The 13,356-nt window shown below is 39.4% G+C and overlaps 2 protein-coding genes across 2 annotated transcripts in view; one reads left to right on the top strand and one right to left on the bottom strand.

Annotated features, from left to right (window-relative positions):
- LOC138040146 (cilia- and flagella-associated protein 46-like) overlaps positions 1 to 13,356 on the bottom strand; it is a 115,594-nt gene that overhangs the window by 61,380 nt on the left and 40,858 nt on the right. The window contains exons 12-17 of the mRNA XM_068885923.1: positions 12,512 to 12,740; positions 11,291 to 11,541; positions 9,499 to 9,820; positions 8,139 to 8,281; positions 7,283 to 7,495; positions 6,048 to 6,291 (exon numbers count right to left, since the gene is read on the bottom strand). Of these exons, the coding sequence (XP_068742024.1) occupies positions 6,048 to 6,291; positions 7,283 to 7,495; positions 8,139 to 8,281; positions 9,499 to 9,820; positions 11,291 to 11,541; positions 12,512 to 12,740 (1,402 nt within the window). The remainder of the gene's footprint in view (positions 1 to 6,047; positions 6,292 to 7,282; positions 7,496 to 8,138; positions 8,282 to 9,498; positions 9,821 to 11,290; positions 11,542 to 12,511; positions 12,741 to 13,356) is intronic.
- On the top strand, positions 2,298 to 4,321 carry LOC138041313 (alpha-N-acetylgalactosamine-specific lectin-like). Its single transcript, XM_068887090.1, has 3 exons — positions 2,298 to 2,446; positions 3,430 to 3,474; positions 3,667 to 4,321. Exons 1-3 carry the CDS (start codon positions 2,389 to 2,391, stop codon positions 4,077 to 4,079), a joined length of 516 nt encoding a protein of 171 aa, XP_068743191.1. The 5' UTR covers positions 2,298 to 2,388; the 3' UTR covers positions 4,080 to 4,321.

The raw sequence follows: 13,356 nt of genomic DNA, 5'->3' as shown, positions 1-13,356 counted from the left end.
TTCTGTGCACAAAAATGACAACAGCCGAACGCAAAGTTGTCATTGACGTGTAAGTTGTCCGCTTCGACGAGAGTAGAAGAAAATGATCGATAAAAATATCAGTTTGGGGAGCGGGAGCGGGAGTTGTTTCCATAAAGTTCTCTGTAGTTTCGGTCGAGGATTTAACTTTTGTCCATAATAGCGGAGAGAGTTGACTGTAATCTTTGTTTTTTGGTTACTTGTATGCGCTTTGCACTATATTAACTTTTCGCAATATGATCAAATCTAAGTGGAATTTACCAATACAGTATTATTAAACGAAGACAATACCTGGCTGGATACAATTTATTTCTTGCTGTTTCGTTGTTTTTGAACTCGATGAAAGAGCCGGGAAGTTCAGTCTGTGGTAAGAGCACTCGCGTCCTACCAATGTGGCCCGGGTTCGATTCCCAGACTTGGCGTCACATGTGAGTTGAGTTTGTTGGTTCTCAACTTTGCTCCAAGAGGTATTTCTCCTGATACCGCGGTTTTCTTCTCGTCAAAAGCCAACCTACCATTTGATACGAGTTTATTTGATTTCTCAGTGTTCAGTGCCAATTAGTACCTCCCGCGCTAAATACACTTGGCTTTAATAAAGGTCATCTTCATCATCATCTTCATAACATGAAAAACATGGGTCATCATAACGCCAATGACGCAATGAGAGATTCTGACTCACATACCGGTAATTTACGGCAAACGGTAATATGAGGCTATGAAAGATGCGTTACGCCGAAAATAAAAAAAAGGAATTTGTTCAGTTGATTTTAGGGCATTTCTTGGCTGTTACGCACAGATAACGAGCTGAAGTGCGGTGTATGAATTGGGCCTAATAAAACTGACTTTCGTGCGGCTTTCACATTCACTCTGTTTGCCGTTTCACAAACCCTTGTCTATATTCGAAGGATATAGATCTCCCTATTAACTTAACATTTGCGAGATGTTTCTACTCAGTCGAAAAGCACACATTCGCCGTCGATCTTGATTATGCAGAAGTTGAATTTGTTCATCGCGTAACGCAATGCTTTGATTGAAATGTAACTGAAATTCTGCTTCGAAATAACGAACTGCTAAACGGGAGCCGTCTCAATGCCCGACAGCCAGTTAAGTTTTCAAATCACTAATTAACCAGTATGTTTTAAGTACCCATTTCAAAAAGGCGCTTATAAACAGTATCAAAAAACAGGAACCCATCTTAGAACAGTTACCTAACAGTAATTGTAATGAGTGCCTCTGTTTCAAACTCAAAAATGTTATCTTATTGAGTTGAGTCTAACTTGATATTGCCACGAAAGGGTCCAGGTCTAAACTGAAAGAAAAGGTTAGTCCAGACTGCTCACTTTTCTACCTTTGAAATTTTTACTTGCCTACTAAGCTTGGTAATTCCAAAAGTAGATAGAAGCCAGACTTTTTATAGAAATTTCTGACACCCTCGGTGTTTAAAGCAATCTGGTTGGTTCGCTATCTCTGAAGAGTGAATAATCCGTGATCCAAACAAAAGCCGAATGACAGCGTTTCTGTATTCTTAAAATACAAGAAAATGCTAGTCTACAAGATGTAAGGGATGGCTACAAGATTTATCCTGAGTTTGTCAAAGGTAAGAGAAGAAGCCAGCGTTTTGTAGTTTGTTTGTTCACATTAATCATAGCCAAGAGAAAAACAATCTTCACAATATAATAATTATGATTTTGATTAATTTCTATTTTAGCGTTAAGTCTAGGGGGTCTCGCTGAAATCGAGAAAATTACAAATAAACAATTACACAAATGTTTCAAAAAGTTCTTCACGGCTGCAAGGAAACGCGGCGGCTTTTGCTACACAGCGTGCTTTGAATCGCTTGCACGACGTTTGCTTCGTATGAATCGAAATGTCTGTCAAATTGGCCCCTCATGTCCGGCTTTCTTCGGTGCTAAAACAACTATTCTTTCCAGTCTAGATGAATAGGAGCAGAATATGGACTTTTATCTCAAAGAATACTTGTTCATTTTATAAAGCTAGACTGTACCGATTCGGGGTGTGAAGAGGAATAATGGAATAAGAATAACGGAAATCTTGTGGGGCCGAATAATGGATTAACGAAGATTTTCGAGCAGGAATAATGGAATAATGAACACTGATTATTCTTCTTCACCCCCCGGATCTTATAAATTCCCTCAGAGGTGGAAGTAAAAACATTTTCTTATTGACAATAATACCACTTCTTCAGTTCTCGAAATGTTTACATCTATCTTTTGTTCTTGTTCTAACTCGTTTTCTGAGACTCCGTACGATGTTATCAGCACTCTCCGCCGAGACTTGGTTATTCCTTAGCAGCCTTTGCCGAACATACAAGTTTCCTGAGACCAGCGACACCTAATACAGCAGTCGAAAATGAAAGCATTGTCCATTCTTCTTCTTCTTCTTGCTGTCGTTACATCACGTATAGCAGGTACAGTTTTCATCAATATACTTCGCTGACTTATCATTGGCGATCTACTAACGCGGTTAAAGTGTTTCGTAAAAGAAACTTGAAATTTAACTGGGAATTTAGAAGTAAACCTCTTTGTTTTATGCGCGAAGAACTCACTCAGTCTGCAATTTTCATTTCTCCCGGTTCCTGACTCGGAGGTGGCATCCACAGTACCATTGCCCAAAATACGTAAAGTGTCTCAAATTGCTCTGATTTACGGAGAAAGGGGCACCAAAGGAATAATTTCTATGAAAATCTGTTCTCACAGACTGACTCAACCATGATTTTCCAATAATGAACTTTATTTGTTTTAGTGTCAAGTGAAGTAAGCGATGAGACACTAATTGGGGACAAACTTCAAATCAACACATCAAATCATGCGAGGATTAAAAACTAGCCCAAACCATCCCCACAACTTCTTTCAGTGTAATTCTAAGTTTGAATCCAATATTTTTAATCCAATGATTTTTAAAACTGGTTGAGATGTCTGGCTCGCATGCGTCGAACTTTAGCCGGGGTCTTCGTACATTGCAAATTTTGATTTTCAACAATAAATTTTAATAGGAAACAAAACCAGCTGCTAAATTCGGAGACAGAGATTTTCTGCCGTCCTTAAGTTTTTTGATACTTCGATTTTTAACCTAAGTATCAACTGAAGAGAAACTCTCAGAATGATTTCAAAATACACTCAGGCAAATACACTCTCTAACAGATGTGTAAAGAAGCCGTCATTGGGCACTGAAATACGCAATTTTTTTGCCGTCGGGTGCCTTTCATTTTTCAACAAGGGTTTCTGGAATATGTTTTAGTTAACCAACAGAGCTATTGAGACCGCACAGGGTTAAATTTATTTCCATTATTTTCTAGCTTCATATTAAATCCTAGTTATAGGACAATTTAAGCTGCATTTCAAGTCCTAATCGCTACGGCATTGTTTTCTTGTATTGTGCCTTTTTCCACAGCTCTTGACGATGCGAAACTGGTGGAAATGTATAAACAAACATTTGGTAAGGCATTTTATGTACTAGTGCTAACATGTGACAAATATATTCACCGATAAATTCATGTAAAAATTCACACCTTTTTTCCTCTCTCCGATGTTTCCTTCTCGTTAAAGGAAGAAGGTAAGAAATTTGGAATTCTGCAGCGTTGTTGGGCTAACCTATTTTTTTCTTTAAACATATCATTAAACTTCTCAGGTGCACAATGTCCTAGTGGCTGGGAAAGGTTTGGAAGATACTGTTATCTTGTGAGTGGATCTATCCTGTCATGGGACCAAGCAAGATCATACTGCAGAACACGAGGCGGAGAATTGGTCAAAATCAACAGCGCAGAAGAGAACGAGTTCGTACTGAACCTGACCCAACAGCGTCAGCCATCGTTGACACTGGTTTGGATCAACCTCAAATGGGACTCGAGCGCCAATCAATTCCTGTGGAACGATCACTCCGTTCCAGTCTACACGAACTGGGCTCCAAATGAGCCAAATGGAAAGGCCAATGAACCGTGTGCACACATTTACAGTTCAGTTGGACAGGAAGCAGGGTTTTGGAATGACCGCCCCTGTGGCAGAGTAGCAAACACTGGGCTTGCATGTAAGAGACTTCCTTAGGTGAAAAGTCTGTCAGTCATGATCAAAGCCGAAATACATGCATGAAGCGCAAATTGAAACTATAATTTATACAAGATTTAACATGGGATTGTAGAAGTTTATAGGAAACTTAAACTGTTGTTAACTGAAACAATGATCTGAAAGGTAAAACCAAAGGCTTGACAATAAAGCATTGATCGTGCAAACTCGCGTGATTGTATTCTAAATTGTGATTAAATAAAGCAAGAGGCTTGACCGGTTAATCTTGAGCCTTAATGTTTTCTCGATGGTTAGTACTCGTTCACGCAGTTGACAAGGAACGAAAAACGAAAAATGAAATAAAATCTGCTTCCATTTTTGAGTGAAGAAAATAGAATACTCACAGATGTGAGCGTGCCGAACCCTAGCTTACTCGTCCCAAATGGCAATAATGACAAATGTAACTTAGCAAGCTCCTGAGAAAATTCCAACTTAGTGAGGATTTCATAAAATAATGGTACACGACATAAAGACGTAAAAGTGCTGAGAGCTAACCGTTACTTTTATGAGAGCATGGACCCAAATACCTGAAGGAGAGCGCTGTCCTGTCACTTCATCCAATACATGACACGGCGGTCCTCGATGCATGTTCCTTAGTGATGGCATTCCTTGCCTCATTTTTCTCGAGCTCTGGAGGCTACTCCGCCAACATACTTGTGCTTGATACACTAAGGTTGAGTTCTACTACATTGTGTAATTGAGTTCTGACCTTGCTTGAGAGACACGGTACACCAATTAGACTTTTGAAATTCGATTTCAAACAAATAGAACGTTTCAAAAACAAGCAATACAATAGCAAAGCATTGCAGAATTGTTTGAACGATTATACTTCGGGATCGAATGCGACGCAGACAAAAAAACAAAAAGAACAGACCGTAGTCAACAATCAGTACCACTTCTTAATAGTTTTTACTGAATTTTCAGTGGTCAGTGGCAAAAGTTCTCTTTCACCTACTAAAACAGAACAGCCAATTGGAATGCATAATATTTCAGGCAAGAAAAGCTCGTTTAAGGTGGCTCAAACCAGTTTCAACACTTGAAAGAAACATTCTTATTAGAAGGATTGACACTACAACACTGTATCAATTAACAGCAATGCTATGGAACCATATCAAACACTAATTATTGCTGAAAAAGATTCAGTCATTTTTGTGATGCAAAAAGTTACCGTGGCAACAGGAAAGCCCAACAAAAACACCCCATATTTTGGCTTTAGCGGCTCATATCTTAAAAACGAACTCGATGACCCACATTTTTTCATTTCTGAAATGTAATCAGAATGAAACTTTCCGCAAAGTTTAAAAAAGTTCTGTGGAGCGGATTCAGAGCAACCTTAAATAATTTAAAATTTAAGGTAGTTCTGAATCCGCTCCACAGAATTTTTTTAAACTTTACAGAGTTTCATCTTTGCCTGCTAATCAACAAAAAATGGATTCACCGAATTCGTTTTTCAGATATGAGCAACTAAAGCCAAAATATAGGGTGTTTTTGCAAGGCTTTCATGTTGCCATGGTAACTTATTACGTCACAAAAATGACTGCATCTTGTTCAGCAGCAACTGACGTTTCACATGTTTTCATAACATTGCTCTTACGTGATAAAGTGTTGTAGAGTCAATCCTTCAAATAGCAAGGTCTCTTGAAAGTGTTGAAACTGCTTTGAGCCACCTTAACTCATTGGGCTTGTATGAGCCACCTTAACTCATTGGGCTGGTTTGAGCCACCTTAACTCATTGGGCTTGTATGTGAGAGGCAAGCTCCTACTCATGGGCTCCTGGCCATGCGACAACTCGAAACCAGTTACACGCGACCAAATGTCCTGTCACTCCCTCCATCACCCCTTCCCTCCCTCTCTCAGTCAATACCGCACCTACTCAGTCACTAATCAACACAAACGCACACGGATCAGTTTTACTGCTGCTGTCATACCATAGTTCGTCTTAAAACGTACCTCCAGTGCCTGTTTCAAATCAGGTGTGGCTTCAGGGTCTACTGTTACTGTATGTAGGGACCCTTTCGATGGCCCGCCGCCCTTTGTTCCTTTACCACTCTGACGCCCTTTTGGTTTCTCTGTCTTTTCACTCTTATCTTTGCTGGGCGTGACTGGTGCAGTGGGTGGAGGTAGTGCTGGAATCCATGGCTGCATAAAGCCTTGGGCAATTGCGTTACACATTTGGCACAGTAAAACTGTTTCCCTGTTGAAACAAAAAGACGGCCTGGTTTTTCAAAATGACGCCGGATAACGCTCTCTAGTTACCAGATAAGAGCTTTTTAACAACTCCGTCGCTAAGTGGAGGTTGGGGTCCCAGTAACATCCAGGTGCTTCCATTGTCGGTAGCCACCTCTTAGATGGAGACTGCTCCCATGGCTGGGAAATCACGACAACCTAACCGTAAGCCTCCATGCAACACTCGTGAAATTGACGACATGACAGTGAGAAAAAAGTGCAAGGAAGGGGGAACAACCGCTAAAAACGCTCCACAAACACGCTTTTTCTGCCACATAACCACAACGCTACGGTTATGCCCGAGAGCACTTAAGCGGAGAAATCACGACGCATGCACCGACCTGAAAAAGTTGCTGACCACAACTGGCACATGAGTTCTACTACTGTTAACTCCTTTAAATGAAAATTAAATCCAATTGATTATCCAGTGATTTATCCAGTACCGTTATCCACCCTTTCAACAACTAAAACTAGGTTGATAATTGGAGAACAAGAGTTAATCAACCGAAACTAAACTGATTATTTGTCGGTAAATTCCGATAGGGGTGACAATGCAAAACAGTCACAGATTTTCCAAATACTCCGATCTACCAAACGAAATTGCACTTACTATTACAGTAATGTGACTGCCCTCAAAAAGGACTTGAAACCAGGACATATTTTCAAATTGAAAGGGAAATTTCTAGTTGTTTCGCACCAACCAAAATGAAGGCACCACAATTTGCAAAAAAGTCTTTCAGAATCCAACAACTCTTGGTTATCAAAAAATATAAGAACACACAGAAGAATACCGAGCATGGAATTGACCAATCACAGTAGGCGAAGTCCTATCACGAGGCATTCGCCAAGCACATCCGTGCAAAAGTTCTTCATCATCAACGCTTTAATTTTTTGTGAAACTAACGCCAATTTTTCAGTCTGTTTATCTCACATTCAAAGCTTTGTGATGGGTGGCTTACCCTGCATGTCCCGTACTCTTGACAGCCTCTAGCACTGGTGAGTAGATAGGAATAACCTCCTTATGTCTTCCTTGTGACAGCAGGTGTGTGGTGTAGTTCCACAAATACACAGCTGCATTGCATACTAGCCATGGCTCTTTTAGTTCAACTCCAATCTCTGCAGCACGATGAAAACTGTGAATTACTTCATTTGATAGAGACGAAATCCATTCACTGGAAAAAGGAAAGAACTGAATAACTTTTTGGATGACAAACATGGACAGAAGAACAAGCTTATATTTTGAAGTTTCACAATACGTTATTTCTAACGAACGAAGAGCATAAATCACCTTTCTTACTTTAACAACTTGAAAGCATGATTCCTCATTCTATTTCTTAAAGTTCTTTGACGACAATAGGCAGAGCAGTAAAACCTAAGTACCTAAAGTAATGGGGAAATTCAAACTCATTCCCGTTTCAGTACCGTTTATACTCTTTAAACAGCAGAGTCAAATATCAACTTTAATCGGTCTAGACACACATTTTTCAAAGGAAATGATCCGCACGGTAGATAATAAGGAGATGACTTTGGACGCTTCTAGCACTTAAAAGATTTGCAACAAGACTTGAGGTTTAACTTCAGTGATAGATACATCATTTGACTCAACTGAAAAAATTATAGCAGTTGCAAATATTCGGATGGTGCGTATGGAGGAACTTTGTGTCGAATTTTGGGTCTTTCTAGCCCTTCACCTCCAAAAATAATACCGCACTTGTAAGCAAATTTCTTTTATTATAATTAATTTGTAAATAAACACTAAGTAAGTAAACAAATAAACAAGTAAATGAATGAATACGATTTACAACTATTCCTTACCAATAGGAAACCCACTCTGGTATCTCATCAAAATTCACCAGATGATCCCCATATCGCTTTGGTCTAAGCTTGATAGTATCCTCAGGTGGGACAGGTTTGTCACCAAGTTGCACACCCTCTGTTCTCAGCAAATGAACAAGTGCCTATCGAACAGTACACAATACTAGCAAAATCCGTTACTCTGACAACGTACAATCACAAATTAACATCTAAAGATAAATTTTCAGTTTCAGTTTCAGGTTCCCTTGCCCTGGCGTTAGTTAAGATTTCTGGTCAACATTCAATAACTTTTGTCTCATAACACTTTTATCGCGTTCAAATTGTTTCTGCGTTATTCCTTACACAATTTCAAGGCAGTAAATCTTGGGCAAAAAGATGAGGCAAAATATGTTTATCGATTTCAGGTGAGTAACAAACAGAAAATTTGGAAATGTTAACCCAACGTTTTCAAGTTCGCCTACAACTCTTTCGCCACCAGTGTTACACAATCTAAATGGGTAATACCCATATAATCTAAATTTAGATCAGTGGGTGCAAGCCATCTCACATGATCATCCGAGTCATCCAACCATGCATGCACCGTATTTAGGTCTAAGCACCCATTTTGAATAGTGCTGATAAACTGTGTTTAAGTCTAAACGCCCATTCTAAGTAAGCTCCCATCTTAAATCGATTAGTTTTCAATATTGGTAATGGGTCTCTATTTAAATATTATAAAAATTCGCCTTCATTCAGCAGCGTGCTTCGATGCGATGGTGTGGTGGTTATCGATGATTCCTTACACGTGCTAACGGACTAGGTACAACCTTTTTGTCATCCATGTCCGTCGATCATCTTAAACAAAACATTTCCCTTTTTTCCCTTTTTTTTTCCTGACGAGAAAATTTCTAAGTATAAGGTAAACTTCATGTAGTTGAAGTGAAAGAGGAAACGCATATTTAATGAGTTGCTTGGATGACTCGGATGATCATCTGAGATGGCTTGCACCCACTGATCTAAATTTAGATTATATGGGTATTACCCACTTAGATTGTGTAACAAGGGTGCTTTCGCAGCCATTCAGTCGTCATCACTTTGTGCCTGCCATCAAATGAACAGCGTCCTTTGGTTTCTCGGTCTTTTTTTTCAAATAGTATATGAATTGGCACACTTGGTAATAAAAAGACTCTGGTTGTGATGAAAGAACTTCAAATCGTTCTTCCGAGCTACTGCTGTTATCGTAACTGACAAATTTGGCATTCTTTATTCGAGAGCACGGAGTAATAATTCCAAGCACTACAAAGTCAACGCCACGCTGATTTCAAGAAACACTGCAAAATTCTAAAACTTCACTTTCAGCTTTATACTCCTCTATTCTTACCTCAGCAAAAATAAATCGCACTTCTGCTAAAGTCCTTAGCAGATCCTGTTCAACACTAAAAGCTGTCATTCCCTGAGGGTATAAGAGATTCATTCCAGTAAAATCCAAGTTACTGCTGCTTTCACCAAATAGTGGCGTCTTCATGCCAGTCACGTCTTCCTTGTCCATGGCACTATCCGCACGCTTTTCTGATGTGTTTCTAACATTTTTCTTTGACCAGCGACTGTCATCATAAAGGAGACAAAACCTGGCAGCAACGCGAGCAACATCCCACACCTGCTGTTTGCGAGCTGTCTTGGCCAGATCGGCCCAAATACGAACCCTAGAAAATTAGTTTAGAGTAGACAGAAAGATTAGACCGGTGCAATATAATCTAATGTACTACAGTAAAAGCCCGTATAAAATAACCTATGTTTTTCAGCTTCAGGCTGGTGTCGTTCCTATATATTGGGTACTTAGTAAAAAATCAACCTCAAGCTGTTCTTAACACGTTCTTAAATTCTGTCAGAATATTATACACTGTATCGCACACATGACACTGCTTTATTTATTTACCTTATCCTCTCAAATGATGTTTCACATGTTTTCATAACATTGCTGTTACGTGATAAAGTGTTATAGAGTCAATCCTTTAAATAGCAAAGTCTCTTGAAAGTGTTGAAACTGCTTTGAGCCACCTTAACTCATAGGGCTTGTATGTATCATTCATTACAAGGGAGGTGCTGGCACAGATAAATATAACCAACCCAGCAACATAAAAATTACCCACTATTCCCTTAGATATAAGAACCAGTTGAATTTATCAGGCTGAATTGGTTCTTATGTATGTGGTGTTCTTTTTACCAAATGTCAGCCTAGAGTTTCTCAACCAACTTGTTCTTTTATGCGGGTTTTTACTGTATTGCATTAAATTAACTTTTAATAGCACTGAACCCGTTGTCAGTACACCCATTGTGCTTTAATTCATAATTAAAAGAAGAACAAACGACAACTGCTATTTCAAACAAGAACGCAATATCTCAAGTTACCCTCTGCCTCTGTGATGAGACTAAAAGTAGAGTAAATAAAATAAAGCGACTAAATTCATTTTGATTACTTGGAGTTTACATTGCGATGTTTCGACTGCTATAAGTGCTAATTTGAGGCGATCAGGGGCCATCTATTTATGAAGTTATGCTTTGCCATTTAGAGCGGTTTTCAATTGAGTGTCGAAAGTAATTAGCGAATTGCATTGGCTTTGCATTACTTCACTAGGTGATTGGTTTAAAGTTTTGGCGCCATTTTTTCAACCAATCAGAAGTGAAACCAAAACAAATCGTGGCTCGCGCATGCACATTTTTCCGCGCTTTGTGTCAGCTACGTGTAATTACTTCGACTTTTGATTGGTTTACTGGATTGTCTCCGGCCATTTTTGATTGGCCAAAGTAATTACTTTGGTTTTGGTTTTGCGACACTCGATTAAAACTCGCTCTAGCTATACCACACAACTGAAGCCGGGTTATGTTGTTTCACTCTTACTCTCATAGTGTAGTCCCATTATGTCGCATTCTTTTAGAAGTTTCCTCTACAGTCTCCTGTACCGGCCCTTTTGCAGGTCATTCTAGCTTTTTGCAGAGCTTGAAAATTTGTGGATTTAATTGTCAGGGCCTGTACATGCATGGTAACCTATTACCTAGCTTCACAGGTTAAGTCAGCAAACTAACTGCAAGACTTCCACTATGTCACACTAGTAATTTACACTGTATGCATGAGCTTCCTAGCCAAGCTACAGTGCGTGTACTTGTCCTGATACCTTTCTCGGTCATTTTCATTCCCCAGCCTCTTCAAATGGCCTGCAGCCTTGCTAACTCCTTTCTCAAACTGTTTTGCTCTGCCAGCCAGCATGCCTAAAGCAGTTGGTGGTCCTTTAGTGGTGGATGGGTCCTTTGTGCTGCTTTCACCATCTAGAACAAGCATGAATGCATCAGGGGATAGAGCTTCTCCTGCCTTCACCAATGAAGCTCTCTTCATGCGCACTGTACTAGCATCATCACTCGCTCTTGCCTGACACACAAAGAAAAAGATCGCTGATCAGAAAAACAATTGTCAAAAAGTGATCGAATGATTTTTCTAGAAAAGAATGCAAAGACTTAAGGCTTCTTATTTGATGACTTGCTCATCTTCTGTTGTTCAACAAAATACTTGAAAACGCACAATGTTGTTTTATGAAAAGTCCCTTGCATGCTTGTATAGCTAAGCTCAGGTGCTCTGCCAGTTGGGGAGACAGCAAGTCAAATTAAAGCAGAATGAACGAAATAATATTGGGTATTTCTCAAGAAAAACATCAGTGGAAGGCAAGTCCTTTTGCCCCTGTGCCAACTCTCTCCCTTTTCGCACAGGTGTATTGCATCAATTACCACAAAACAATGTGCATTTACACAAATGAGTCGCATGACATTGTCAAGCCTGAAGAGCAATCGTACACTGTCTAGAAGAACCTAGATAAGCTACGGTGGCTTGAGGCTTGGTTAGCACTAACCGTTGGTTAAGAGATATCAAAACCTGTAGGTTTCCGTGGTATTTAATGCTGGTTAGTGCTAAACTTGCTTTGAGCAACCCTTGGCTGGCCTCCCAAGAGTTCTTTTAACTCAATGGTAGAGCCTTGGAGCTGTGTTATGGATCCTATCTGAAACTTTGTCTTTGCCTATTGCCAACCAACTTAAGCTATCACGTCACCCCAATATTTAATCCACTGAAATCAAAAAACCTAAAATTCAACACTCCACACTTTTTCTTGGTACACACCATTCGTGAACATTAGGAAACAAATTCCCAACCGTAATAGTTTATCTCTGTCGGCATGTGGATGAAATGGCTGAATTATCTGGAAGGGGTACTGAGTAAATGAGACAACAAAAAAAACTACAGCCAGAAGTCGGGATTTTTGCCATGTGCAGCAACCTTCACTAAAATTTAAACTTTGCCATTAAGTGAGTTTATAATGCTAAAATCGTTGACACAGTCTTATCTATACCTGTTCAATTATCATAGCGGCCAAGTCCTCTGGTCTCTCAGGAGTCTTGTACAACGTTGCCCTCAGCTGGAGTCTAGTTAGAGCAGTTTGTAGTCTGTCATAGTATATTCCAGAGTCATCCAACTCTAGCGCCTTTCTCAGATGAGTGACAGCATATTCCAGCTGATCTTCTGCTTCTTCACACTTGGCAAGCTCTGCATGCATTTGGCAGCGCAACAAAACTAACAGACTGAAAACATTAGAGCGGTGTTTAACTGAGTGACCGAAAAAAGAAAGGTAATACATGTAGTTTGACTTACAATCACATAAAAAAGCATGAATCAACCAAAGCAATTCAGTATAATTTGCTTAAAGCAAGGTAAAATGATCATGTCTAAGTAGCAATCGGTTTGGATTTTGCATCTTTTTAGTTGAGAACAAGGCACAACTTTTGTAAGCATCCAAATTCAATTAAATTGAATTCCAAATACAGAACATTGAGGTTAACAATGTAGATTATAAACGAAAGACATTTATATTATTTAAAGGATGCAGATGCCATCCCAACTGACAAACGACGATAATTAAGATTTTTTTCAATTAATCACCTTCTTTTCAACTTTGGGTAAAATATTTAGAAAAACGTTATGCTACATGTCAAACTGTCTATAAACGAGGAGGGCCCAATTCAGCCACAATGGCAACAGATCACAACATTACTAGTGACTTTTTAAGACTATGATCCTTTGCTTTCCCCAAATTCCAGTCCCTGAGTCAGTGACTTATCAATGGCATTTCTAGGTCATGTAATGTATGACTTAAAACGCAGCTATACTTGCATTAAACTCACATGCCCCGGATCTCAC

Source organism: Montipora capricornis, chromosome 3 (genome assembly GCF_036669925.1).
Source record: "Montipora capricornis isolate CH-2021 chromosome 3, ASM3666992v2, whole genome shotgun sequence".
NCBI lineage: Eukaryota > Metazoa > Cnidaria > Anthozoa > Scleractinia > Acroporidae > Montipora > Montipora capricornis.
This window is presented reverse-complemented; position numbering and strand designations above follow the sequence as displayed.